This window comes from Fonsecaea multimorphosa (assembly GCF_000836435.1).
Source record: "Fonsecaea multimorphosa CBS 102226 unplaced genomic scaffold supercont1.17, whole genome shotgun sequence".
Classification (NCBI taxonomy): Eukaryota; Fungi; Ascomycota; class Eurotiomycetes; order Chaetothyriales; family Herpotrichiellaceae; genus Fonsecaea; species Fonsecaea multimorphosa.
Window position 1 is genome coordinate 343,592 of NW_015971651.1, and position 27,963 is coordinate 371,554.

The 27,963-nt window shown below is 52.4% G+C and overlaps 8 protein-coding genes across 8 annotated transcripts; 3 read left to right on the top strand and 5 right to left on the bottom strand.

Annotated features, from left to right (window-relative positions):
• Window positions 1–85: 85 nt before the first annotated feature.
• On the bottom strand, window positions 86–3,780 carry Z520_08026 (uncharacterized protein; the record flags this gene model as incomplete). Its single annotated transcript, XM_016778523.1, has 2 exons — window positions 86–3,596; window positions 3,698–3,780. The coding sequence occupies 2 exons, from the start codon at window positions 3,778–3,780 to the stop codon at window positions 86–88; spliced, it is 3,594 nt and encodes a 1,197-aa protein (XP_016630371.1).
• A 772-nt stretch (window positions 3,781–4,552) lies between these two features.
• On the bottom strand, window positions 4,553–5,809 carry Z520_08027 (uncharacterized protein; the record flags this gene model as incomplete). The annotated part of the gene is made up of 1 exon (XM_016778524.1): window positions 4,553–5,809. One exon carries the CDS (start codon window positions 5,807–5,809, stop codon window positions 4,553–4,555), a length of 1,257 nt encoding a protein of 418 aa, XP_016630372.1.
• Window positions 5,810–6,553: 744 nt separating this feature from the next.
• Window positions 6,554–9,541, bottom strand: Z520_08028 (uncharacterized protein; the record flags this gene model as incomplete). Its single annotated transcript, XM_016778525.1, has 2 exons — window positions 6,554–9,452; window positions 9,510–9,541. 2 exons carry the CDS (start codon window positions 9,539–9,541, stop codon window positions 6,554–6,556), a joined length of 2,931 nt encoding a protein of 976 aa, XP_016630373.1.
• Window positions 9,542–12,092: 2,551 nt separating this feature from the next.
• On the top strand, window positions 12,093–14,935 carry Z520_08029 (uncharacterized protein; the record flags this gene model as incomplete). Its single annotated transcript, XM_016778526.1, has 2 exons — window positions 12,093–12,637; window positions 12,691–14,935. The coding sequence occupies 2 exons, from the start codon at window positions 12,093–12,095 to the stop codon at window positions 14,933–14,935; spliced, it is 2,790 nt and encodes a 929-aa protein (XP_016630374.1).
• Window positions 14,936–15,883: 948 nt separating this feature from the next.
• Z520_08030 (uncharacterized protein) lies at window positions 15,884–17,988 on the bottom strand (the record flags this gene model as incomplete). Its single annotated transcript, XM_016778527.1, has 3 exons — window positions 15,884–16,489; window positions 16,541–17,703; window positions 17,751–17,988. 3 exons carry the CDS (start codon window positions 17,986–17,988, stop codon window positions 15,884–15,886), a joined length of 2,007 nt encoding a protein of 668 aa, XP_016630375.1.
• Window positions 17,989–18,974: 986 nt separating this feature from the next.
• On the top strand, window positions 18,975–20,235 carry Z520_08031 (uncharacterized protein; the record flags this gene model as incomplete). The annotated part of the gene is made up of 4 exons (XM_016778528.1): window positions 18,975–18,983; window positions 19,038–19,148; window positions 19,208–19,802; window positions 19,850–20,235. The coding sequence occupies 4 exons, from the start codon at window positions 18,975–18,977 to the stop codon at window positions 20,233–20,235; spliced, it is 1,101 nt and encodes a 366-aa protein (XP_016630376.1).
• Window positions 20,236–21,219: 984 nt separating this feature from the next.
• Z520_08032 (uncharacterized protein) lies at window positions 21,220–23,985 on the top strand (the record flags this gene model as incomplete). The annotated part of the gene is made up of 3 exons (XM_016778529.1): window positions 21,220–21,255; window positions 21,318–23,849; window positions 23,923–23,985. The coding sequence occupies 3 exons, from the start codon at window positions 21,220–21,222 to the stop codon at window positions 23,983–23,985; spliced, it is 2,631 nt and encodes an 876-aa protein (XP_016630377.1).
• A 1,182-nt stretch (window positions 23,986–25,167) lies between these two features.
• Z520_08033 (uncharacterized protein) lies at window positions 25,168–27,124 on the bottom strand (the record flags this gene model as incomplete). The annotated part of the gene is made up of 2 exons (XM_016778530.1): window positions 25,168–27,056; window positions 27,118–27,124. 2 exons carry the CDS (start codon window positions 27,122–27,124, stop codon window positions 25,168–25,170), a joined length of 1,896 nt encoding a protein of 631 aa, XP_016630378.1.
• Between the last annotated feature and the right edge of the window lie 839 nt (window positions 27,125–27,963).

Consider the following 27,963-nt stretch of genomic DNA (forward strand, 5'->3'; position numbering starts at 1 on the left):
GCTACTCCCCGAACAATGCCACCTTCTTGTCGTGCAGCACACATTCCACTTTTTGATCAACAGTGATAGGCTGGGCTCGGATTTTTCATCCTTGCGGCGGTATGTAAGCTTCCAAAAATTCCATCATATACCACTGCTTGTTCCCTTTCGCGTACTCCATAGCACTTTCGCAGACATTCGAGATAGTCCTGGGCCCGTTGTAGTTATCCAAGAGCAATTTCACCATGTCGATGTGTCCCCGTTCTGCTGCTCCGTCAATTGCTCGTCTGCCTTCCATGGGACTTGGATCCGCATCAATCTCAGCGCCATGTTCCAGAAGAATTTGTGCAATACGCAAGGACCCCGTGATTGCAGCTGCCTGGAGGGCTGTGACTCCGCGGTGTGGCGCCGCTGGAGCGTTCACTTCTGCTCCTCTTGACAACAAATCACGGACAAATTCGACATCGCCAATCTCAACAACAGCTTGAAGCGCAGTCCTCCCGTAAGATTCACCCGGCAGAGCATTGATATCAGCATCCAGCTCAATGAGTCTGCGAGCACACCGAAGTGCTACTGCACGAACAGAGTCGGCAGGAACAGACCCTGCCCCATGCGTTAACGGAGTAAAATAACGATTGTAGCAGCCATGCCAGAGTGCGGCCTGCAAAGGAGTGTTTATGAGGGAATGCCGATGGTTTATGTCCACGCCCTTGGCGAGCAGCAGCTCCATTATTTCCTCTCGTTGCTCCATGTCTGAAAGCTCTGTCTGGAAAGTGAAAACCAAAGGATATCCGACATGGACATCGACCCCAGACGATATCAGAAAGCGGGTCATCTCGACATCTCCCGAGTAACATGCTTGCTCAAGAGCAAGCCTCTTATCGCATCTCCGTCGCTCCTCCTCCTCCTGGTCCTCGCTGTTGTCAAGTTGGCCCAGGTATGGATCCGCCCCATGCTGGAGCAAAATATTCGTAATCTCAAAATCCGAGTTTGCAACTGAAATGACTATTGGCGTTAAGACTGAATCGAGACTTTGGTTGAAGATAGTGTTGACCTCGGCCCCGTGACCCAATAAAAATTCAACAATGCTCGTTTGTTTCAATACAACGGCCAGATGTAAGGCAGTCAAGCCATCTGACGATCCACTGAACACATAATTGCCCCTTTTGTTCACGTCAGCCCCGGCATTGCACAGACAGGTCACGGCATCCAAGTTGCCCATAGCAACTGCCCATTGGACCGGAGGTCTTGCGACTAGCCTCGATTGCAGCATGTCTCCTATCCCATGGTTATTAGATAGAGTCTTAACTTCCGTATCTCGTAGAGATGATGGATATGCATCATTGGCATCTGCGTTGTATTCAAGCAACAGAGACATGAGCCTCAAATCTTGACCCTGAGTGGCTGCTATCAGCGGCGAGGAACCATCCTTGCACTTGCCTTTTGGAGACACTCCCTCTTTCAGTAGCTCAAGTGACCGCTCGTAGTCATGGTGTTTGACGAATCCTTGAAGAATTGTCGTCGCATGGTTTGGGGTCGAGGAGGAGTCGAGTCTTGCTCCAGCCCTTCGCAAGATGTCGAAAATGGCACCGAATCCTTGTGCAGCAGCTCGTTGAAGGGCGGTGCTTCCGGATCTCGCAGAGAGACATCGATCCAAATCTGCTCCGGCAGAGATCATCCGCTGCACTAGGGTCTCACTTCCTGAACACACTGCTCCTTCAAGGGCTGACATTTCTGCATCGACTGCGTTGATCATAGCACCCGACCTGATCAACAAGTCAACAGTCGCATCTCGCCCATGATATGCTGCAATTGATAAAGGAGGTATTCCGTGTCCTGGGTTCGTGGCTGCTCCCTTGCTCAGGAGGTACTGCGTCATGGCAGGGTCTTCAAGGCTTGTCGCGGCCTGTAAGGGTAAGTAGTAAAGAAATCGAGTAAGAGGGCCGTCCTCGCTTCGAATAATCTGCATCCCGTTTCTCTTTCCGATAATGTCCAAAGCCGACCAGTTTGGATCTGCGCCACGTTCGACCAGTAGCTGAACCATGTCCAAATTCTTACACTCAGCAGCAACGACGAGTGGCGAATGGTAAAACCACTCAGTCATTGATTCCAGAACTCTCTTATGTCTGCCATCTATCGGACCATTTGGATTCGCACCATAGTCGAGAAGGAGTCTCGCCATCTCAATATCACCGTTGGAAACCGCTGCGCCAAGGGCTGTTGATCTCTGATGATCCTCCTCACAGATATCATGTCTGAATAGGCCACATTCGTTCGCTGCCGCACCTTTCCGAAGAAGCATCTCGACCGTTTCCTTGCTGGCACCGTGAAATATTGCTTGCACAATCACCGGACCAGCCAGTATTGAAGCTGGAGACTTGAGCAGTAGCGGAATTAGTTCATCAGCTTTACGCGACATTGCAGCGATGCTAAAGACACATTCATTTCTTGCCCATTCAATTTCGCACTCAAAGTAAAACGCTGATCGTTGGCAGTACTCCGAAGCAGTGCACTCAGCTTCATTTTTAAACAATGGACAATATCGTTGATGTCCAATTGAGCTGACCCTTCTTCCTGGAGTTATATCTGCACCAGCATCAATGAGCATCTCAACGATTCGAATCCTCCCCCATTCCACTGCTTCCAGAATCAAAGTTTTCGAACCTTTGCCCACAGACCTGGTATTCACACTTATCCCCTTCTTCATCGCGCTTTTCACTAGCACCGGCTTGTCGACCCTCACGGCTGCAAACAGAAGTTCTGAGATGATGGCGCGAGTGCTGGGGTCGTCCCTCAGAGGGAGCATGTCAAAAGCACTAGGCCCGGCGATTTCGTCCAGAGCAATGACGAAAGCGTCAACTTCTTGCTTGTGCAGAAGGTTATTGGCCAGCATGAGCGCCGCGAATGACATGAAGACTTGCATCCTCTTCGTTGAGTTGGGGTCGATCAGTTGATTGGCGACGTCTTCGATTTCCCCGGGCCGTCTTTCGGGCATGAATCTGGCGATCTTAGCCATGGTAGATGCGATACCTTCCCAGCTAGTGCACCAATCTGACAGATTCAATACACCGGCAATACCTGCGTCGACGATGTTGATGTCCCTGGAAGCCTTCTGTAAGGTTCGTTGATCCAGAAACTCAAGGGACGGAAGACAAGCTTGATTCATGGCGATCTCGCGTGGAAGACTGGGGACTTCTTCCTCCCAGTAATAATTGCTCCTCAGTCCAGACCACTCATCAGTGACATCCAGGACAGCGGATGGCAGTGGCGACGGAGAACGGTCCTTCCTCCTTGACAAGGCGATTTCGAGCTGAGCGCATATCTGGTGCCACGGCAAAGAGATGATGAGAGATCGCGGTATTTGGATCCTCGGGCGAATGAATATCCCGGCTGGGATCCGAGGCACAATGGTTGTTCGTTTCAATGTGGGAAGGTCATTTCGAGAAATCTGCCTCTTCAGTCTGTTGCTTGGGACAAGCTGCCCGTCCAAGAAGATATCCACATCATCAACCGTGAGGTGTTTGCTCTTGAGATTCAGGCTAACGTCTTTCCAGAAGTTGCCCTTCCGGTTCTTTTGGACATGCCATACCTTGAACTGCCTCATATATTGAGACTTGCTATTGAGGAAATGAGCTGAAGTCAAAACTTATGGAGCTTTAACAACCTTGCATGAAAGCCATGCCCCATGGACATCACCTCTATCAGCTGATTCATAGACATATCCTCATCCTTATAGAGGCGACAGATGGTCGACTTGTTTTTCTGCCAGTCGGCAATAGAGATTTTGTGAGGATGTGCCATGATGATAACGATATCTCTCAAGAGGACACCAGACTCCGGCAAGAGAGTCACTGGGAAGTGCAAGACGTGAAAGCTTCTAGCGAAAACACCAGATGACGACCCAGGTCCCGGTACTCGATGGATTGTGCGCCATGGTCGCTTTATAGATTTCAGGGAGCGAGCTGGCCACGAAGCTTGAATCGCTGAGGCTGCCGCATGATGAAGAGAAATGCTGCATTGACAAGGCCTGTGCCGTGTTTGGCCAGGTGCCTCGTATCCTGCACCACCGGGCGCATTCGAGCCATGGCTCTGATTCGATGTTGCCAGAAGTTGACCACAAGGTCGCAGGCAGGAGGCTTCCTCTACTCGTCGCAGGCGCCCCGCTGCTCAGCCCCTTGCTGGCCCGGGGAACTGCGACTGACCGAACGACTAGCCAACTGACTGGGGAAGTGATTGGCCATGGACGGAATTTCGCCAGCCCAAAAGTTGTTCCCTCACCACTGGCATGGCCACGAGTGGTCGGAATCTCAATTCTCGCTGTCTGTCCACTCCATGCCTTGATGTGGAAGTACAAGTGGAAGACGAAGAGGAAGCCAATGAACCGGCTTTGGATGTAGCGACGCCAGAGTACAAGCTGGCCGATAAAGTCGAGGGTGAGGAATTCTAGGCATGTCAATTAGGTGCAGTGATTGGGATGACTTGGCACCGGAAAAAGCCAAGAAACCCTCACAGACAAGGCTGAACTTCAGCCTCGCCACATTCTATCCCTCTCCAGCTGGTACTTCGGCTGGCCTCAACGCTTGGCTGCCTGTCTCTGCAACATCTCAATATCCCGCTTAACCCCCTCCATCTCCTCTTCAATCTCTTTGTACCTTCTTCCCAGCCTCGGCATAACCGTCCCGTCGGGATCAGCAGCCTCATATTCAGCCAACACGCCCTCCAGCACACTAATCCTGTCATCCAACTCGGCATCCTCCTTTTCCACTTCCACCATCTTCTCTCTGATGACTTCCCTCCTCCTCTCCGCCTGCGGGGAGCATTCAACCTCTATCCTCGCCTCCAGCAGCAGGACTTGAGCCTTCAACGCCATGGTCTGCGCAACGGTGTCCAGGAAGGCGATATTGGACATTGTGTAGCGGGAAAGCACGCCGTGCTTGGAGGTCTCGAGGTGCTGGATCTGCAGCTGCAGGAGCTGGCGCTGGAGAGTGAGGAGCTGCTGAAGATTCGTGGACAGTGTGGTGAGAGAAGAGGGGAGGAGGTTGTCGCGGAGGTCGGAGAGGCGGGATAGTTGGGTTTGGATACTTCCAGACAGGCTGTGGCCCATATTGCTTTGAGCTCTGGCCTCGCGTTCATCTTCACTGCCGTCACTGTGCTCAAGGGCAATGTTCGACAGCGCACAGAGCGACGATTCGATCTCAACGAGGCGCGAAGAGACTGCGTTAGCAATAGGATCAATATTCGCCTTGAAGCGCAGGATATCCTCGTAGAGAAGGTCTTCTTCGTCCTCTCCTCCCTCTCCCAGGAGAGATCCCACGCCAATAAGATTGACATGCAAATACGCCGCAATGACACGGACAAGCTCTCCAAGGCTCTGGGATGGATCGGCCTCGGGCGTCATTTTGTCTTGGGATTGACTCTGACTGACAGCAGAGACATCGAAATAGGCGCCAGCATCATCCAGCACGTCGCAGAGTATGCGCCTCTTCGCCCTGGCGACCCTGAGAGCGTGGAGGTGTTGGTCCAAGCTTAGATCTGAACTTTGTCGTTTCTCTTTCTTATTTCCTTTTCCATCTCCATCATCCTCCTCCTCGTCTTCTTCTTCATCTCCCTCATCATCATCTCGTTCTTGATCTCGACCATCGACCTTCCCACGTCTGCTCCTCCTCCCACCTGTCTTCCTCGTCGCTCTCCACCTCCAGTTCCTCTCCCTCTCCCTCTCCTTCCCCAAACTCGACGCATCCTCCGCCACCAACTCTCGCGTGACAAATTCCCACAACCTAGCAAAGGCCGGATTTGCGTCGAGATCCGCGGCTGCGATGAGCGGAACCATTCTTTCCTGAACTACTTGATACCTTGTCACCCTGAGCGTGGGTCTGTTTCGTTTTCAGACGATAACAAACAATAACGACAACACCTATGCGCGCCAAGTCAGACGGCCACACACGGACGCGGACACTTGCAGATGTACAGCCGAGGCTATTGAGAACAAACAACAATCTCTTGGGGTTTCACAGGTTTGGTAGAGGAGCAAACATGAATTGTGAAATAAGTGAATTTTGACTCGGGAATGGTCGACTAGTACGCGGTCCTCGGTGTGGATCTGGACTCTGAAGCGACTAATATTACACGAAACGATTGGCTTCCAAATGAAAAATGGCTTTTGCTAGCATCTCATACCAACGTCTACTGAGAATGACGAATGATTGGCTGCAATTGATTCTTGATTCTGGATTCTTTTGATATTTTGGATTCATTCATTTCATCTTCGTCTCTCCTCCAGCTCAAGCTCAAGGCGCAGTGTCTGCTGCCTGCTTGCCTGCTTTTCCTCAGCAAAAATAGCATACTGTCTACACACGTAAACTGCCAATCTCCACTGTCTGTCCCACGAGGTCCGCTGTGTGCGTCTCGAATCAATTCCGTGCAGCCTTGGCTTTGGACTCTGACAAAATGTGCCCTTGTTTGATTGCCATCGGTTGCTCAGCATGGCTTCACAATCAACATTTGGCCTTCTTTTCGAGTGCCACGGCTAAAGCGATGTGAGTCTTCTCAGCACTCGTCAGGCGAGTGTCGAGATTTACTCCTCCTCGCTCTCCTCCGAGTTGTCATCATCGCTACTGTCGCCCGTCTCTATCGAAGGTACAGCATTCGGAGAAATCGGTCCAGCGTAAGCTCCCAGCTTGCCCTTCAATTCTTCAATCTGTGCCTCCTGCTCATGCTTGCTCATGGGCTTGCTCTTCTTGCTTTTGTGATGGGCCGGCGCATGGAAGGCTTCCGAGGGTTCCACTTTCGGCTCATCTGGAGGCGGCCCGGCGTACTTCTTAACGAACCCGAGCAGCTTCAGAAGCGCGCCATTGGGAACCTCCTCAATATCCAGCTCGATCTCGTTCTGATCACTGTTGGCCAAGGACGGAACGCTCTGCTGGATGATGCGCAAAGCTTCCTGCATTTGTTTCTCCGGCAGCATGGCAATGCCGTTGGAGATGTACTGCTTCTCGGCGAACGTCACATATCGATCTTTCTCTTGTTTCCGGGGCTGTGGCTTCTTCTTTTCTTTCTTGTCCTTGCTGGGCTTGGAGACTGCCCCCTCCGATTTCTCCTTCTTGGTTTTTGACTTTTCCTTTTTCTTCGTCGGAGGCGATTTGGATTTCTTGACCTTCTTCTGCGTCAATTCGCCCATCTGTTTTGACATTTCCTCAATCTGGGCCTGCAACTTTTTGATCTTTTCGTTCCGCTCCTCTTCGCTATCACCCTCCGCTTCATCTTCACTCTCCTCTTCGTCCTCGTCTTCGTCCTCCGCATCCGACTGGGTAACCGATGGTGGCTCACGGGCAGCAAGCCAGTCATCTTTTGTCGCCCACTTCTTGTTGAACAATTCTTCCAACTGATGCCCAGAAGCGTTGACCAAGTCACCTTCGGGATTGAATTTGAAGCAATTTTTGAAGATAAGACGGACATCCTCTTCAAAGTCCTTGGCCTTCTCATAGGCGTTGTTCTGGAGTTTGGTTTTAACTGTCGACAAATCCATCGGTTTCTTGATGATCTGGAAGTATGTTGGGATGTTCAAGGCCACCGGATCCACCGGATACATGAAATATTGATTGGCCTGCCAGTGTTTCGCATTCATGATTTCCTTCAGAACTTCATCGCAGAACTTCAGTTGCAGCTCATATTTCTTCTTTCTGGGTCTGCCACCTCCAAATTCTGAGTTGCGCTTGGTCGGGACAATGGCTCTCTTGGGTCGGCCATCCGTCAAACTCGAATCACGCCGAATAAGAGGCATACCATCCGGATTCGGTGCAAAGGCAGGTGTTGGGGGGGCTGCGGAGGTGGGCGAACTAGCAGCGCCGACGTTCGACGTAGTTGTGCTTACCGACGGTCGCCGCGGAGGCGCTGTTCTCGTCGGCTCTTGCTTTTTGACTGCTTTCTTCACCTCCTTGGAAGGCTCTTCAATGCTGGCCTTTGGTAAATTCCTCATCTGACCGTCAAACGATGCCTTCATTTTCCTGGCTTGCTGTGACACTCCGTGATCAGGACCGTTGAAGGTGAAACAGTTATTCACAATCAACTCAAAGTCAGCCACAAATGTAGCTACTGACGTGTATTCGTTGCGTTTCAACCGCTGATCAATTGTGCCTAGATCCATGGGTTGCTTGATGATCTCGGGATAAGTCGGAATATGAAGTGTTTCCCAGTCTACCGGAAGTCTGAAAGGTCCAGAGGCGTTGCTCTTCTTCAGATTCGAAATGACCTTCTTCATATGTGCCAAGCGCGCTGGAGTGACTGAATCATCGCCGTCCTCCGTGATTGCCGCAGAAGACTCGGTTTCGCCGTTGGCTGTGGCTGGCGACGACACGGCGGGTGCAGGCACATCCGGAACTTTGAACTGTCGCTCTTCGGTAAGTGGGTGCGGTTCGTCGGTCTTAACGCGCTTGGCAGCCCGTTCCGCGTCTTCCATGTCTTCATCACGTTCGTGGACCTGTTTGATCGGCTGCGGAGAGGCATCCGTCATGATTTGGTCTTCGGATTCTGCAGGAGCAGGAACAGCCGGTGTTGGCGCAGGTTCACTGGGTTCCTCTACTGCAGGAGCCGACTCTGTGACCTGGGTGGGCTGTTCTGGTTCTAGAGGTGGTTCTAGAGGCTGTTCTATCGGTTGCGCTGCCGGTTGTTCTGTGGCCTTCTGCTCAGTCAAGCTCGCAGGCGCCGGTTGGGGTGCAGGTGGCGGCGATTGTGCAGGCGGTGAGGGAAGGCCAATGTTCGCGGCGGCCGAATCAACGACGGGCGCAATTCGGGGTGCACTCTCAGCGACTTCTGGTTTGAGGGAGGTGGGCAGATCGGCAGAATTATCGATGTCATGTTTCTGAGCCTCAACCTTTGCGACAGCTTCAGGCGTTAGCGCATCAGAATGGGGCGCGGTTCGCAGATCAGACACTGGGGGCTCGGGGGGAATTGCCGGAGGCTCTGTAACATCCATGGTTGACTGACTTGTCTCCAACGGCGTGGCCGAAGACTGAATTTCGGCAGGGATGGAAGAGGGGACAAAAGACTCGGTCAGGGTTGTGTCCGATATTGACGTGGTCACAGGGAATGTGGAAGACTGGTGGTCGAGAGAAGATTCAGGTTGAGAGTCGGGAACAATTGTAGGAGGTTGCTGGACAGGTTCACTTTCGTGATTCGTGATCCCATTTGTGGCAGGCGGTGGTGGAGGCAGCACTTCAGAGGGAGCTGGTGGAACTGCCTCAGGCGCTGCTTCAGGAGCTGCCTCAGGAACCGGGTCCGGCACTGCCTCCGTGACTGCGTCTGGCACTGGGTCTGGCACTGCTTTTACTGGATCGGGTTGCGGCGCATCAACTGCGGGCTGCTTGGGCGGACTGGGGTTCACGGTCGCTTCTGAATTTGATATTGAGGCCGCCAGGTTGTCGGCAATGTGAGACTCTTCCGGCTGCTCTGAGGTCGAGCTGAATTGCGTTGGCAATCTGCTAAGGGTCAGATGAAACAAGTCGCGAGGTCGCGCCGAAGTGAAGTCCACATACCCATGAGCCTCCATCTGCATTTCCACGTCCATTTTGGCAAGAGCGAGTGCGCAAATCTCAGGGCGATGGAGATCGGACCAGCCGAAAATGAGGAAGACGTTTGGCGAAAACTTAATTAATTAAGAGTGAGATATTTTACAAGGCGCAACCGTGGCGAATGGATGGCGTGTGAAGAGAAAGGACAGCAAGACAAAGGGCGCGCGCGCAAAGAAGGTGGACGCGGGCCAAAAATGAATTCGAGGAAAAGATGGAGGAGGGTCGAGATTAATAAATAGTCGACGAGATCCAGATCCGAGAGGTGCGGCAGATGGAATTGTATCGACTCAGCCCAGAGTCTGTGGCGACGCCGACTTCAACACCAGCCTTGCGAAAATCTCGACGGGTCATGTGACAAGGCCGAGCACGTCACGTGGGGCGTGATGCAGTCGAGGGGCGGGAAGGCTCAGAGCAAGCCTCGCCTCACCAATGAGTTACTTGTTTCAGGGACACGAAAAGAAACAGGCAACAGTCAAGAGTTGGTGAAAGGTGGCGACGATGACGGATGGCCGATGATGGTGATCGATGATGGATGACCGATGGCAACAGACAAAACCGAGGGACGATGGGATTATTGAATACCAAAGGTACCGGGAAGAGCTGTGATGGGTGTGATGCGATGCGCGTGGATTGGGATTGGAGAATGTTTTTGTTTGTTTGGCGCGTCGTCAGCGGGCCGTGCAAGAGGGAAAAAAGAAAAAAGAGCCTGGAGGTGGTTTCAGAAGGAAGGCCAGCCGAGCGGCGGTATTTCAGGTTGAGGTGCAAGCGACACAACAAATTTTGCGCGGAAGCCCGTTAAATAGGATCGGGCATTCGCAGCCACCGAGGGGGGTTGCAAGTCCACCAAGAGGCCCACTTCGGTGGACAGGCTGTGGCCCTGCAGCGACGCTAGATGATCCTGACATGGTCATCCTTGCAGAATCTCCAGAGTGGATGCACAGAGCCCGTCTGCGCCCGCCTTGATTGGTACAGGCCTCGCCCTGCTAGCTTCCAAGGTTCAAAGCTTTGTCCAAGCAAATCCATTGCTGCCCCCCAAGTTCTGATTCCGAGTCTTTGTGTGCGGCCTGCTTCTTCCCTTCTTCCCTTCTTCGCCCTCCCATTCTCCTCCACCTCCATACGACCCTTCTCGCCTTCTCTTCTGTCCACTCGTGGCTTGGTCTGACGCCTCGCCTACCTCGGGCCACTTGTCCACCACTGTCTTCTCTGTTATCTCCATTCACCGGCAGACCCCTTTTTCGTTGTTTTCCTTTTTGTGTGTCTCGAAATTTTTGTGGCATTCTTGCTGGGTCAGCTTCAGCTGCATTAATACCGAGTACACTCGATGCGAACCGCTTTTGTCCTTCGTTGATGCGCTTGGCAGCATCCCGAGCAATGATAATCTGGGTTGGCCTCTAGCTCACTCGGCGCACCCACTCCCAGCCCCTACCTTCAAGAATAATTCCATCATGATGACCGCAGGGTTGGGTCACGTGATCGCACCTGCATGACTCATTGATCTTCCTTGGCGCAGGGCACGAGAGAGCACCGGAGAATGTGAACGATGCTGTTGTGGTGGCCGTTCGCAGTCGACTTTGATCGGGGTAGGAACATGCTTGGAAACTGTCGTGCAAGTAGTCGTTGTCTAGAGAAAGGGTCAGGTCTTCCTCGACAGTGCGAGGAGCGGCAGCATTTTGCCCCTGCAGAGTAATCTCCGCAGCTTTCCGCCTTGACCGGTCAACCCGGAGGAGGAAGGTCATGTCCGTTGCAGGCAGCAGTTCGAACAAGTGCGCAAAAGTGCACCCTGCTTTTCATTGTTGGGTCTTCCTACCTCCAAATAGACATTGAGGATCTGCAGTGCAGGACAAAATCCTTGTAGACGATCCGGTCAATAGATGTATCTTCCTGCAGTGTTCATGGCAGAACAAAAGCAAACAGATGCCTGTTTGGCGATGGGTGGGAATTTTGAGGGAGATGAATGGGCCTAGAATGACAGCCACAGAACACAAATGAGCATCAGGCGCCTCTCAGTTGGGGCTACAGCGGGTATTTCCACCTGTTGTGGCTGTCGCATGCAAGAAATGTCAGGAAGAGGCGCCTCCTGCTGCAAGAGCAACCCCATTTCCAGCCATGAAACTATCGATGGATGTCGATGAGGGCTTGGTAAATGCGGCAAATGACCGCAGCAGTGAATATGGGGTGGAGGGAAAATTTCTTAGAGGTGCTTGAATGCCAAACGGCATTTGCAGGGCAGAAAGAGTGACAGACGCTCCGGCGAGCCACAGCACCCACATAGCATATACTACGGGTGCGTATATACACATAAAAATGCACTCCGGCTAGGCCAGCAATGGCAAGGCGTCGTCTGCCACGAGCCGACAATTGATTCTCCAAACACTCGTCAACTTTTTTTTTGCCGGACTGAGAAATTCTGTACACCAGCATCCAGTCGTTAAAGCGCAGGATTTCCAGGCACCACCAATTGACAATAACTGCAATGTCATTTGGGAATCCACGTCCTACCTGAATACCCCGTCCCTCCCCTCTCAACTTTCACTCTCGGCCATCAACATGGGTCGGAAAGACGCTCAAAAATCAGTCTCCAAGATTTCCTCCGCCTCCTCTCCCGCAGTGGCCGCCGGTGTCAATACTCGAAAATCCTCAGTGCTGAAATCAGCGTTTGCTCCCTCACAACTGCAACTGCACCTCTTCGCCTCAGTCATCCAGAGTTTTGACGTTCACCAATTGCGCATTCATGATACGAATACGGGACGTCTACGCAGCCAGCATGAGACCAGAGCCGGGTCAAAGATCACTTGCCTCGATTGGGGATACTATGGTGCGGCATACCGGGAACGACAACAATCAGCTTCAAAGAAGAAGCGCAAGCGGGAGTCGGAGAGCACTGATGGCGCAGTCCTCGCCTATGGAACCAATTCCTCCCAGATCTGCATGTTCTCGCCTGCCGAGGGTCGAATTGTAGGTACTCTAAGTGGAGGACACGAACGAGGTGTCAAAGATTTTAAATTCTCTCGCACGGACTACCAGCATGGTTGGAGCATAGGCGAAGACGCAAGATTATTGGAATGGGATCTGGCCAAGGACCAGCCCATCAGGTTAGTGGCACTCGTGGGTCGGTCGCATCACGTTTGGTTATTAACAAGCGCAGGACAATCAACCTCCCGGACCCTGCTATCAGTATCCTCGCTTCACCGGCCCAAAACACCCCTCAGATCATCTGTGCCTCTTCCACCCCGTTTGCAATCGACCTCGTGTCGTCCGATGATTTTCGGATAGATCGCTTCGATTCCTTCAAAAATCCAGTGCACGCTCTATGTCGGTCAAGCTCAAATGTTGCAGAGACTCCTGGATACTTCCTTGCTGCAGACTCAGAGAGATACGTCAACGTCTATGACATATCGCAAAAGAGACTGGTGCGCACTTTAGTCGCAGGAAGTGGTGTCATCTCTTTCGACCTTGCGACTCCCCCAGTCGAAACGGCAGATGCCCTCCGCGACCAAGTTCTTTGCGTGGTGACAAAGGAAGGGACTGTTGAGATCTTTCCCAAACCTTTTGTTGAGAATCAGCCAGTTAATGGAGACTTGAAATCCAGCCGAAAGAACCTCACCAGGAAAGCATCGGCTACGATTCAATTGGTCACCCCAGACTCCAAAGTCAAACATATACCGGTCTTTGCAGCATTCCTCCAAGGATCTGATGTCATCGTCGTCTCCGCCGATGGAGGTGTGGATCTGGCCTTTCAAAGAGTGAGATGGCAAGACGAAGGAAACGGAGAAGTCCTGTTTGAAGGCGTCAAAGAGGTCGTGAAAGCGGCGAGTTCATCTACTCTCAACACCGCTACCCTCAACGGAGTCAAGGATCTCGGGAAAACATTTGTGGATGAGTCGAGGACTGTCGTCGTCAATGGCGGAGCAGGAGGCGCACCTCTGGGCCCTGCGATCTCGATCTCGGACAGCGAGGGCGAGGAAGAGCCTGACGATGCAGAAGATGGTGGATCTGCAGACGAAGCGGCGACCACGACGAAGGACGCAGAAGTGGTCGAAGGTGATGAAGCCCCGGGGATGGACTCCGATGAAGAAATGGCAGACGCCGACCCAGAAGCAGAAGAGGGAGAGCCTTCCTTTGGAGAACTCTTAGCATCCAAACACCCCCATGAGATATCCATCGCATCAGCCATTCCCCAGCACGATACCTCCATCATCACTCTTAAGCCTGGCCAAACGACAATTCCCTCCGGCATGTCTCTCTCCACAGTACTTACCCAATCACTCCGCACCAATGACACCTCTCTTCTGGAAGCTTGTCTCCACACTCTCGACATGTCCATTGTCAAATCCACCATCCAACGGCTCGACTCCACTCTCGCTGGCATTCTCCTCTCAAAACTCGCCGAACGACTCGCCTCTCGTCCGGGCCGCTATGGACATCTCATTACGTGGGTGCAGTGGACGTGTGTCTGTCACGGTGGAGCGATTGCAAGCCAGCCCGATGTCGCAGCAAAAGTGAGGACGCTGTATGAGGTGTTGAACGCGAGGATGAAGACGTTGGATGATTTGTTACTGCTCAAGGGAAAGTTAGATATGCTGGATGCACAGCTAGCTTATCGAAAACAGTTGCTGGCTCAGAGACCACCTGGCAGCAGAAAAGGAAGAGATGAGCCCGGGATCATATATATTGAAGGGGAAGATAACTGGGATAGTGACGACGAAGATTTGGATGAGGAAATTGCCAGACCGACCAAGAAATCAAGGACGAAGCAGCAGCGAGATCTCGATGAGCTCATCGGTGGAGATGAAGACGAGGAGGATGACGAAGATCTCATGCCTCTCGAAAACGGCACTCAGGATATGTCATCTGACAACGAAGACGACGAAGAGGATGAGGATGAAGATGAGGAGGAAGAACCCCGGTTGAACGGCGTGCGCAGTACGCGGAGCCTTGTCGATGATGAAGCTGAAGTGTCCAGCGCTGAAGAATCTGACCCGGACGATGACGGGCCGTCTCCAGCAGGTTCAGAGTCTCCATCCGTCGCATCTTCTGATAATGAGGAGGGGAGTGGAGATGAAGAGAGCGACGACGATGAAGACGACTCGGAAATGGACAGCTTCATCAATGACGGATCCGTCGACTTTGAAGAAGAAGAGGGTGATGAAGTGCGTGTGCCTGGTGACTCTAGCGACGAAGAAGAGGGTGGAGACGAAGACCAGGATGATGCGCCCGAGGACGCCGAACCGCTATCGAAACCAATTCCTGTCACCAATAAAGGAAAGGGTCTAAAGGTGGGGGGAAAAGCCCCAATTATCGACGACGATGATATGGACGTGGACCTGGAGACGCCAAAGTCGAAATCGAAGTCGAAATCGGGCAAGAAAATGCACAGGACCGGAGCTTGAGCTGCTGCTCCTTGCTGATCAAATTCGCTTTGAGCAAATTGAATTCATCTTCAGATGTCGTCGGCACCGGACTCCCCGGGCAGTGAGTGACAAGTCCTGGCTGGGGGTACTATGTCCAATGCTTATGTCTCCCATGTCTGCCTTTACCCCTTCCACCGTCGATGTCGGTGTCTACACTACCTCTGTCAGGATACATATGTCACTATGTGAGCGAGTAGGCATGGAAACGACAGATTGGAAAGTACCTGCCGAGCCGGCGGATACGGGACGTTTTATGTATGTCACTCACCACCAACCACAACACGACACTATTGTCTTCATCACCAGAACATCACTACGATCCTCAAACATCAACATCATCATCATCTTGAAGCATCATGATCCAAGTCCCTTCCCGCAGGAAAGCATAAAAGGACTGTGTAAGGGGGGAATCAAATGTACACGTGAGTGTCAGAATGGAGAGTGCCCAGTTGAATGGGAAGGGGAGGGTGGAGGTGTTGGATTTTGAATGCTTTTTTTTTCACATAAAGGACCACCCAAAAGCATCAGCCACGGCGGCATTCAGCATAGCGAGGACCTGGATACCAGCGAGCATGACATGAAAACATTCAATTGAGCATTGAGCATTGAGGCATTGAGGCATTCAAAATCTTCAGCATTCGGCGGTATTCAGCATCTTTCTTTTCTCGTTTAGATTGCATGCATCGAGGTTAAAAGTCAGGTACTAGGTATGAATGAATGAGTATTGATGGCTTCTTCAGGAAGGTCACTCGGCTATAGAATGATATGATAAGGATACCCATTTTCCTCTTTCTCCACCTCAGATGTTGTTTGGTTGATATCTAGGGAATGGTTCGCTGTCTGTGCGGCGGTATCAGGATGAGCCGTCACCAAAGACTCGTTCTCGTGTTGCTCATTCCTTGCTCATCCCATCTTTGCACCCAGGAGCTACCGAATCACCTCTTCTCCGAATCCAATCTCATCCACACCAAGATTCTCGCACCATCCCTCCAGGACGCGACTCCCGCCGAGAACACCCTGCCGCAAGCCCAAGCCAAGCGCTTTCTTTCCCTTACTTCTCCCCGCCCAGATCTCGAAGAACTTGACCGTTTGATCACAGCATGCGATGATGAGACTGCCTTCCTCTTCCGTCCGACTTGCCCATCGCTCGCCTTCATGCCGAATGTCTCCACTGTGGCCATATGCTAAAAGCTCCCTCCCATTCATTACCTGATGTCTTCTGGTCACCGGTACAATGCTTCGCTCAGGGCTTGGGGTCAGACTGCGACGGACCCGAGGACTGGCCGTGTCCACGGCTGTTGCTTCGGCTCGTCTTCGCTCTGCTTCAGTCTCTTGAACTGCATCCCAAGAGGCAAATCCCCCACCAGCCCCATACTGTCTGCGAATTGGTATGGCATCGTTTGGTCCGCCTGGATAGGGTATTGCCCACAGCGCACGGCCGATCTCACCGTTCTGCTTTCTTTCCCAGGGAATACTCACTACACATTCACAGGTTGGCCAGCTGAAAACGGCTATTCTGATTTCATGCTCCGGCTGCGAGTATCCAAACGTTGCAACTATCTCGCGTCTTGTTGTGCTCTACACCAGACTCGTGACTTGCGAGAAGACATTGATCAGGGCCAGAAGCGCTCCGGATCCTGTGTGGAAAAAGTGGATCTGGCGATCATTGCTTCCGCCTCCAGTTGCAAGCAGATTGGGCTGCCAAGGAGCAAAAGCGATGGCCTTGACAGCTGCGGCGTGATAAAACGAATGGATGTGGACATTGGTTTGTCCAAGAATAGCGGGATCCACGAGTGCGTTGCGAAGGACAGACGCATTCGGCGGAGGAGCGGTACGGTGATTGCCTGTTGAGCTTAAAGGGTCACGATCGGCTAATCTGCCCCGACGCTGAGGAGTTGGTGGTGGTGTTTCTAGGCCACGGATGTGCGTACTGCTGACTGATTCTATGTTGAAGTCCGGGGATTGACGGCGGCTTGCGGATCGATATCTCTGCGGCGAAGCTGGTGGGGTGGGAAGTTGAGAAGTTGAAAAGGCTGAATCGTCGAACATGTCTGCCAGTTGATCTAGCACATTCGGGGAGACATGGCTTTGGTAATCCGCCGGCAGGAAGATCGATGGATCGAAAAGCAGAGCCCGATTATCATTACCACCGGAGACAAACTGCATACCATCTGGGGACCATGCGAGGCCGCAGATGTTTTGGCTGTGGGCGTCAAGTTTGGCTAGCAGCGTCATGGATCCGGGAGCAAAGGCTGGCCACTCCAAGGAATAGTAGTAGATCTTGCCCGAGTCGTCGCCGACGAGCAAGTCTTCGCACAGGACAGTACCTCTTCCTGCTACGGACGGTCGCTGGGTTTGGACAGGTTTGAAAGACACGCAGGATGCTGCACAGGGGTGAGGAGCAGTGAAGCGCGGTCTGATCTCCCGTAAACTCCATAATGTGACAGTCCCGCTGTTCCTGGCGACGGCTAAGATGGCCTTGGCTCCCTTCTCAGATGAGAAAGCTAAAGAAGTCACAAAATTGGTTGATCGGCCAGCAGGGAGTGGTGGATAGCGCACACCATACTTTTCAGTCCAGAGATAGACTTTTTGACCGAGGGCGACGGCTAAGGAGTGACAGGTCTGACTGTACGCGAGTATGGAGCAGTAGTAGTCGTCTTTGAGATTGGGAGCACCAAGAACCCGAAAGGGGACGGTTGGAATCGCTTTTTCGCTTTGAAGTAACCCTCCATCTTTGTACGCGAGATCTGCTCGAAAGTCAGTAAGCGAACAAGAGACTTGGAGACATTCTTACACCAAGACGTCGGCTCTCGGGTCCAAGCACTGTTCCTCCACACAAAGGGACGATGTTCAGGTCTCGAATTGGCGTCCTTTTCTTCAATACCTGGGATTTGTAGCAAGATCCGAGCGGCTTGATCAATGTCAAGTGCCAGCGCTAGGCGGCGTTCATGAGCCACTGCCTGCTCATCACTGGCAGCATGGTCCAGAAATGTAGCTATGTGCAAGGGAGCGGTGCTGCCGCTGACCAGCATCCCACCCGAACCAGTAGGTACGCCCTGCAATTGTCCGATCTGAGCAGACAGTCTGCCGCCCACGGTCCAAAACCCTGTGCTGATCTGACGGAGAGTCTCTGTTGCTATGCTCCCATCAATATGTGCGGGAGTAGCATCCGTCCCATGGACAAATGAAGGAACATATTGTGGCGGACGAAGGCTGTAGACATTTGGCGCGTTTCTTTGCCTCGTCAATGCCCGGGACCGTGCCTCACTCACGGAGCGAAAAGGATTCACAGTATTATCTCGCCGTCGCTCATTCCTTTCCCTTCCTCGGAGTAAGACTGGAGGTTTGGTGACTTGGTAAGATCGTCTTTTATCCACATGCAGAGGTCTTTGTGGAATGAACCGGTCGGGCGAGGTGAACCGAGATCGAATTCGGACAGGGTCGCCGGCACTGACGCTTCGTCTTTGCTAGGGACGAAAACTAGTTTGTGGCAGGACCTGGGCAGGGTGGTCCTCGGAGATCAATCCCGATGTAGATTGATGTTGGGGGAATTGAGAGAGCAATGGGCGTCCCGGCGATGAAACTCCATCTTCTTGTGGTAAAAGAGATGCGGATGCCCTGCTCACATCGTCCGTAGCCGAAGAGCGAGAAGTGATTGACGGTTCTGAAGAGGACGTTGTTAAGGAGGAAGCGTCAACGTCCATTTGGAGGAATATCAGATCGACAGGAACACCTGTGACGCCGAGTCCTGGGTCAACTGTCTGTATCTATGTTAGTGACAAGCCATCACTTGTCTGTAACGGGGTGGGTTGTTATGGATGCTTGCTGGTTGAGGTAAGAAAGTAAGAAAGTAAGAAATAATACGTGCAGGTGGTTAAGTTTGTTGCCTGGAATCATGGAATTATTCTGACCTCCATCCTTCCTTCATCCTGCCTCATCTTGCCACGTCCCATAACTCCTCCTTCCGCAAACCGAATATGAGAAGATACTGCCTCTTGAATTAACGAAGTCTTCAATCATGGCAAGCGTAAGACTCGCGAACTCTGCAGGCGCATTGGACCTAAGTTGACCGTATAACTAGCATGGTGTACCTCGCACAGCGACCCGCGAGGAACGGACAGCAGAAGCACGGCAGAAGGAGTTGAAAGAAATCGCCCAATACCAACAGCTTGTTGAAGAAGTCAATGCAAAGGTCTCTCGGCCAGGCTTGAACAATTCAAAAATGAAGATGCTAATATTAAGTACACGCAGGTTGTGGCAAAGGAATTTACACCTGCATTACTCCAGCAAACAGCCCAGCTGCTAAAGAGGAATCCCGAGTACTATACCGTCTGGAATCATCGCCGCCGCATCTATGTCAGCGAATTTGAGGATCTTGCAAGACAGACCGGCTCCGGTGAAATGGACGAGGAGACTCGAGTCAGCCAGGTTCTGGATATCATCCAGCTGGACCTACAATTTTTGTTTCCACTACTCCTCAAATTCCCCAAATGCTATTGGATATGGAACCACAGACTATGGCTCCTCGAACAGGCTACGGCTCTTCTTCCTGCTGCGAAAGCTCGAAGAATATGGGAAGAGGAGCTTGAATTGGTAGGCAAGATGCTCAGTCGGGACAGCCGAAACTTCCACGGTTGGGGCTATCGACGAACTGTGGTGCAAAGTCTCGAGAGCCCAGCCTTACAGGGACAAAGTATGGCGAGACAGGAGTTGGAATATACCAAGAAGATGATAGGAACCAATCTGTCCAACTTCTCAGCCTGGCACAACCGAACAAAGCTCATGCTCAGAATCTTGGAGGAGGAGAAGGCAACGGATGATGAAAGACGAAAGATGCTGGACGAAGGTAAGTTCTCCGATGGATGAGATTGGGTTGGATGCTCATCATCACAGAACTCGAATTGATACACAAGGCTTTATTCGATCCCTACGACCAGTCACTCTGGTTCTATCACCAGAACCTCATGTGCACCTTTGATCTTGACCAGGCGTCACGGAGCATGGCACCGAATTTGTCAAATGAGCAGCGGCTGGAATATATCGCGTCGGAGCGGGAATACATTGAGGAAGTGCTGGAGGATGCCGCGGATTGCAAATGGCCATATCAAGCGTTGATCGAATGTACAATGCTAGAGAGCAAACTCAAGACCGGCTTAGAAGAAGAGGACCGGGAAAAGGTAGCCCAGTGGTTGGAGAAGCTCAAAGGCCTCGATCCTCTGAGGAAAGGCAGGTGGATTGATATGGAGCAGCAGCTTGACAAGCAACAAACGAGGCATTAAGACTCTATACCTATCAACTGAAGTGACATCTAGAATCCAGAGAAGACTGCTAGGAGTTGCGTGGTTTGTTGAAGCTAATCATGACTACCTATTGCTAGGTACGAAGCTACCAAGTATTATTATGCGGGTGACGAGTCCCTGGTACAGATGAAACAAGCCCCATTGCAGGCTGCAGAATCCCCCTCTCGCCCCTTTATGGCACAGCCAAACAACGGCGCGATGGGGCTAGTGAGGCTTGATCAAAGGGGCATGGCAGTGGAAATGCGAGGGAGCGATAATTAAATGGGGCTGATGCTCAATGCTAAACACGGCGTTAGGCCCCTGGACCTGACATGGCTGCGGGCATGCGAATCGCGCACGGCAGGATCGTGGTGTCGCTGGTGTGGTACAAACTGCGGATGATAGTATCGGATACCAGAAAAGAGAAAAGAACAGTTTTCCTTTCGATAGACTCGATCGCACTTCACCCTGACTTCCTCCTGACCCTCTCTAGAAGTCTTGAGCACAACGTCTGCGAGATCTTGTCGATCCTTCTTCCCACTGTCAACTGTTACGACTGTTTACAGAATTGAAAAGTTGCTGCCCTCCGCGTCACCCAAGCACCAAGGGAAAAGTTGTCATTCGGTCATTTAATTCGCTCGACGGCCTCCATTGAAGCTGCACGTATCAAGGCAGACGATCTGGACTTGCAGATTCCTTGATTCTCTGGCTTCATCGTCTGTCCAAGTCACCGACCAGTACTCTATTCTGGGTTGCTGACTGACTGCGGTCACCAGTGACATCTGACCCTCGTTTGGAACTCCGCACCTGATCCTTTCGACTCGCCCTCATCGCCTGCGAGGACAACGCGCTCTAATCCTTAACATACACTCCAACTGTCTCTTCCGAGCAAATAGACCACAAGTACCATTCCCTGACGTTATCGGCCATACTGCGGTCAAGGATGATATGAGGGTGCCCGCTGGTCCCTGAAGGTAGATCAACATGGCGAACAGTGCAGACAACCCGGACACGGACGAGGTAAGGCAATTGGATTTCACATCTCTCATTTGGAGTCAAAGATCTGTTTTGACGGAGCATAGAGATTTGAGGATGCCAACGATGTCAATAATGATTCAAAGCGAGATTCCTCCCACTCCGATCAGCCCACGCAAGATCCCAAGGACTCCAATGATCACTCTCCGACTTTGAACGACGAGCAGCAATCAAAAGGCGAAGGCGAGCAAAGAGAAGGCACGGATGGCTCAGAGGCGAAAGTCCCTGATATAACTACTGATACAAGCGCCGTGGACGATTCTCACGATGCCCAGCGGACGCCTACCCTGAAACCTCCCGAGCCCTCTACTGACACATCCGGCGATCCTTCAGAGAAACCTGTCCCTCCCAAGCCTGCTGCTCGCCCTTCAAGATTCCAAGGCTTTTCTGCTTCCTTGCCGTCGGTGCCTTGGGGACCGCCTCCTCCCAGAAAAGCTTCAGATGCTCGAGCACCGTCTCCGCAACCACCTCAGTCACAATCGACGTCCTCCTTCAGCCGCAAAGTGACCACTCCTTTCGGATGGCTGAGCCGAGCAACATCGACCCCAAAAGAGACTCGTTCTCCCCCTTTGCCCTCCAAATCACAACTCGACACGCGACGGAATACGGCGGCATCAGCATCCACTCTCGGCAGCAACCCTGATTTGACGCTAAAAGCCCTAGATGAGTCTCAAGATGGATCAGGCGGCCAGAAGCAGCCTTCTAGAGCATCGCTCCGCGAACAATTTAAAATGCTCCGGCTGCGGGAAGAAGCAGGCATCACAAGCTTGGAGGGAGCGGAGCCAGCTGAAGGAGGTGCAATAGCAGGACTTATTGGACGGTCCGCCAGTTTGGGTGTCGGGATAGCCACTCCAGGCAGCATTGGTCAGGATGAAAATCTTGTCTCTACTCCTGTCATGTCACCGTCCTCGCCCATGGCCGAAGCACTGCCCACCAATCCAGATCTGCCTCCGGGAACAGTGGCAGGGGTGGCAGCAGCAACTGCGGATACGAGTACTCCGATAGATTGGGACTTCTGGCAAAACGTGGTCAACGAGGGTCCCCAGGCCGTGGCGCGGACGAGTCCTGATGAGTTCACCCAAGCCATCAGTGGTGGGATCCCACAGACCATCAGACCGGTTATATGGCAGGTGTTAGCAGGCAGCAAGAACGAGGATTTGGAAGCTGTCTACTGGGATCTGAAGTCCCGAGGGCCAAACTCGGAAACAAAAGAGGGCATGCCTAAATCTCCTTTACTGAATGGGCATCTCAATGGCAGCGCCAAGGAGAAAGAATCAGTGGCGTCGTCTAGATCGTCGATAAGATCTGATCACTCAACGCCTGCCACCAGTTCTAATGTAGGCGTCGCATCTCCTTCACCCTCCCATGAGGCAACCGATCCTATGAGCACGGCTCGCCTCCAGACTCAACTGGCTGCAGAAAAAGCGAAAAAGGCTAAAGAGGATTCTGCAGCCCTAGCAAAGCTGGAGAAGATGATCAAGCGAGACATGGGCTCAAGGACAAGCTATTCGAAGTATGCGGCGGCGTCGGGCCTTCAAGATGGGCTATTCCACGTATGCCGGGCATATGCACTCTTCGATGATGCTGTCGGATACCCTCAGGGCCTGAACTTCATTGTCATGCCTCTTTTGTTCACAATGCCTGAGGAAGAAGCTTTCTGCCTGCTTGTCCGGTTGATGAACAAATATCAACTCCGCGATCTCTTTATCCAGGATATGCCAGGACTACATCTCCATCTTTATCAGTTCGAGCGGTTATTGGAGGATCTGGAGCCTGCATTGTATTGTCATCTCAACCGGCGGGGTGTCACTCCCAAGCTCTACGCGACACAGTGGTTTCTGACCATGTTCGCATACCGATTTCCACTTCAACTGGTCATGCGGGTTTACGATTTGGTTCTCTGCGAAGGGCTGGAGGGTGCGATCCTGAAGTTTGGAATGGCTGTCATCCAGCGAAACGTAGCCACGCTGCTGGCGATGCAGGACATGCAGAGCCTCACGAACTTCCTCAAGGAAAAGATTTTCGATGTTTATATCGATGCCGCACCCTCATCCAAGTCAATCCTGGAGTCGGGATTCTTCGGCAGCTCTGGCGGCTCTGACGCTGAAGTTTACCGAGCGGATCTCCTTGTCCAAGACGCATGTGCCGTAAAACTAACGCCTGAGATGCTTAATCGATATCGAGAGGAGTGGGAGACAAGTACAAAGGCCGAAAAAGCACGAGAGACCGAGCTGGAAAATCTCAAGACCGACTGCGCCACGAAAGCTGCCCAGATCCGCTCCCTCGAGCAAAGAGCCGAGAAATCCGACGCAGAGCACATTGAGATCGCCAATGAGCTGGTGCGGCTGAAAGTCGAGAACACCGAGTTGTCGGATCGCAATGAGAGCTTGACTGGACAAGTCGCCGAGCTGAAAAAAGTCGCCGAGAGTGAGGCGGCAAACGTCGAAGAGAGGCTGCGGGCGGGAACGGAACAGGTCATGCAGCGTAACATCGAGGTGCAGAATGAGAACCGTCATATGGAAGAACAGATGGCCGAGATGGAGCGGGAGCTTGTGGAGATAAAGATGAAGTATGCTGAGGTGAGTAACCCCTTTCCTGCTTTGATCGCTGTTCTGCTACCGGAGATGACGGACTTCTGACACTCTTCAATAGCTCAATGCCGAGCACGAGGCGCTCAAGCAAAAATGGAACGACCTGAAACGAGCCCTAGAATGAGACCAGCTTCATCTCTGTCGACGATCAACCCGGACATTCATGAGACCTCCGCGCGCGACTCACTCGACGCATTCCAGTCAATTCGGCATTTACCTGCCTTCCAGTCATCCATCATCTGCGCGGCCAATGCTCACCCTGTATACTCCACTGATGTTTTCTGATGCTTATGTGCGGCCTTTCCTGCTTTTTATACCCCCAAGTCATGAATGATGGAAACAAGCATAGCGCGGGCGATATATGGTGTGCTGCAACTGCTTTGACAGTACGACAATAGGATCTTTTCCGAGAGGCTTCAGGTGTTTGTGAGGGTGGGTTAGAGAGAGAGTGTGTGTGTGGTGGCCTTGTCATCTTGGAGATTCTGATCCACGAAAATGATGGCTTGTCCGTTGTCCGCGAGGGGGGAGTCAACGAATTTCTCTCTGAGGATTGGCTCGGCCTGTCATTTCCAGGAGGTGTCTATTCTGTCGTGCAGAGGTCTGACCCACGGCTTCTAGGCTCTGTGTGAATCGACGAAAGGAAGGAATTGATGACCACCCCCCTTTTTTTGATGCCTTTGCACAAATTGGCGGAGGGGAACGGATTGATTCATGGTTGAAAAATATCCAGTATTGGCATGTATGGTATGGGATGTTGAAAAGTACCTAGTAGTAGCCCTACGGTAGATGTATATGGAGACAGAGACAGAGACAGAGGGTGTGAGAGAGACTCGAATGGACCCCATCGTCCATGGAAATGACAATGGCAATGACAACGACAAGGACGTCGGATCCGAGAACTGCCCTCCAACGGGGCGATTGAACACAATCGTATATGTGTCTACCTAGGTAGGTAGCGAGGTAGTTAGATATATCCATCGGGTTTTCAAGCAAGAGGACTTGGTAAATACCTAATACGAGGTACGAGGAATGGGAATGATCGCAAGCCCGGTCCAGCTTAGCGCAGCCTTGCCCGCTATATAAGGAGTTCCGAGTAAATACATAGGTACCTTGGCAAGTACCAAGGTAGGTGGCGACATAGCTTCGATAAACCGTGGGATGGCGGCCTTGTATTGCCCTCACTCACGCCATTCTCTGTTCAGCAACGAATTATGGGTACCTAGACCGGGAAGGCCCATCATCTATTCAGCCAGCATCTAGCATCTAGCATGTACAGATCTTGCATCGTAGCATACCTAGGTAATATCTACAGCCTGACCTTCCCAGCTTTCAGCTCCTCCCACTGTTTCCGGCCAAAGGGCTCGTACTTTGTGCCTCCGGGCGGGAGCCAGAACATGCGGTCGTCGGGCCGCGACGCCTGAATCTTGTCGAGGTTGACGCCCTCGGCGCGCAGACGGCCCTTTTGCAGCTTCATCGTCCCCGTGTACTCGAGCTGCGGCACTACGCGCAAAAAGATGGGCACGGCGTACCGCGGCAGCGTCGAGAGCAGGTGCTCTGCTAATCCAGAGAAGTCGAGCTGGTCGGCCGAGGTGATGGACGAGATGGGTACGATGGCAGCGCACCCTGCGCGGCCGTCCGCGTGAGGCACCTGCACGCCGTACACGTTCGCTTCGGCGATTTGAGGCCACTTGCCCAGCACATCCGAAACTTCGTTGGTTGACACGTTTTCGCTGTGCCAGCGGAAGGTGTCGCCCAGGCGGTCGACAAAGTAGACGCACCCGTCGGGATCTTGGCGCATCATATCTCCACTGCGAAACCAGAGATCTCCTTTTTGAAACAGATTCTCAATCTTTCGTTTGCTGCTGGCGGACTTGTTCTTGTAGTATCCTGCGAACGCCACGTCCGCAGTGGCCGGGTCCATCTTGTGCACCACCTCACCTGGCTCTCCGTCTTTGCAGACGATCGCAAAACCGTTCTTGTCGCGCAGGATCTCCTCGGTGTCTATGTCGATCTTGACTCTCTTCTCGTTCGCGCCGTTTCTGAGTTTCCAATATAACCCACGCATGGCGACGGCATTTTTGCCAAACTCGCCCTTGTTCGCATTAAAAGAGGCGCCCATGCCATCCGTAGCTGCGTACAGCTCGTTTATCGTTTCGATCCCAAAGCGCTGCCGGAAGTTTTCCCATACATCTGGACGCATGCCATTTCCCCATGCCATCTTCACGTTGTGCTCTTTGTCCAGCGGGCTGGGCGGTGCATTAATGAGATAGCGGCAGAGTTCACCCACGTACTGGAGGATGTCAGCCTTGGAGGCGCGGACTTCTGGCCAGAAGGTCCTGTGGGAGAATTTTCGACTAAGTACAACGGTGGATCCGGCGAAGATGGAGGGCGTTAGGCACAGACCGTGTGCGGCGCCGTGGTACAGTGGTAGGCAGGTATACATGCGGTTATGAGGTTTGAGTCTGAGATACATAGAAACGCTGCGGGCGGTATTGAGCTCGCGGCCACGAAGCATAATCACACCCTTGGGCATCCCCGTTGTGCCTGAGGTATAGATAAGACCACCGAGTTCGGTTGGCGAGATTCCTTCATGTAGAGATTTGGGGATTCGAGTGGTGTCTGTTAGAGAAGAGAAGAAAGGTTCGTCGTAGTAGATGACTTGTACACCCGAAGCTTGGAGGTCTCCCTCACACGGCCGGACGAGATCTTGTGTTGCACGGTCGGCGATCAGATACCGTGAGTCGCATAGCTTGACGCAGTGTGTGAGGGGACCCGATGTCAGATTGCAGTTGATGAAGGCAGGACAGGCGTGAATGGCTTCGACGGCGAACCAGAGCATGAGGTATTCGGGGCTGTTCCCACCGTCCAAGGCGACGATCTCTTGAGGCTTGATACCCAAATCCTTCATCAGCCAATTGGCAACCTTGTGCAAGTCATCGAAGAACTGCTTGTAGGTCCACGATCGGTTCTCGAAGATGAGGAAGAGATTGTCTGCGTTCTTGCCCGTGGCATGCTCCTCAAAGATGTGGTATATGAGCATCTTATTCTTCTGGTATCGGTCCAGGGTGAAGGCCATTGCGCTCTTCTGGTTGGCGGCCAAAGAGCCTGCCTTGAGATCATGGCGGATGAGGAATTTGGCATCGAGGTAGGCGGCGGTAGCCAGGCCACCAGCAATGGCTGCCGCTACGGTGGGAACTGGCGGTCGTTGTCAGTAGCAAGAAACGCAGAGGGCATGGGGATTGAAGGATGGACTTACGGCCCATTGTGTTGGAGGGTCTGGTGCAGGAGATCGTACTGAGACGACAGGGTAGCTAAGAGCGCAGGCCATGATATATCGCTTGGTACAATTCAGGCGAGTTGGCGCGTGGGATGGAGGAGAGTTCGCTGACGGCCGCATTACCCGTAAACCTGCCGAGGTCGATGGGGGAAGAGACAAGACAGCAGAGCTGATGGGTGGCTGATGGTTTGTCGGCAACGGTAGCAACGGGTCCGCACCCACATTTTGCAGTGGTACTCGGTATCATACTCGGTATCTTAGAGCTAAACCCCATGCGTTTGGCACCAAATCTGGGGAAAGCGTCGTGGGCGTCAATAATAAGGCGCGAAAGTCGGTGCTGACACGTCGAGTCGTGTCAGTCAGTATCTCTGCTTATTTCCCACAGATCGACTCCGAGGCCCGAGGGCTGCATACCAGTACATTAATTTCTGATGTTATGATCTTGGGATTGCTATCATCTCTTCTATGATGTTGTCATGCAATCCTTCTGTCCAAGATGATGGCCAAACCGCCACGCTGACGCTCTAACTCTGCTCAGGAGCAGGGCGTCGTAGGCACAACAATGCCACCTGCAGCATCCTCCTTCTGCTTCCAACGCCATTGCTTGCTATGCATATGACAAAGAAATCCAAAATCCGTCAAGTCGTGCCGTCGTGAGAGTCGTCGCTGACTGTTTCCAGCGCCATGCCCGCTGCCCAAAAAACAAGAGAACAAAGCCGCATTCTTTCGAGCTGTTCATTATAACAACCAACATTGCCATTGCCATTGCCTGCATCTGCAGAGGCCAACCATTCCACTCACTGAACAGCCTGTCCCTGCCTGCTG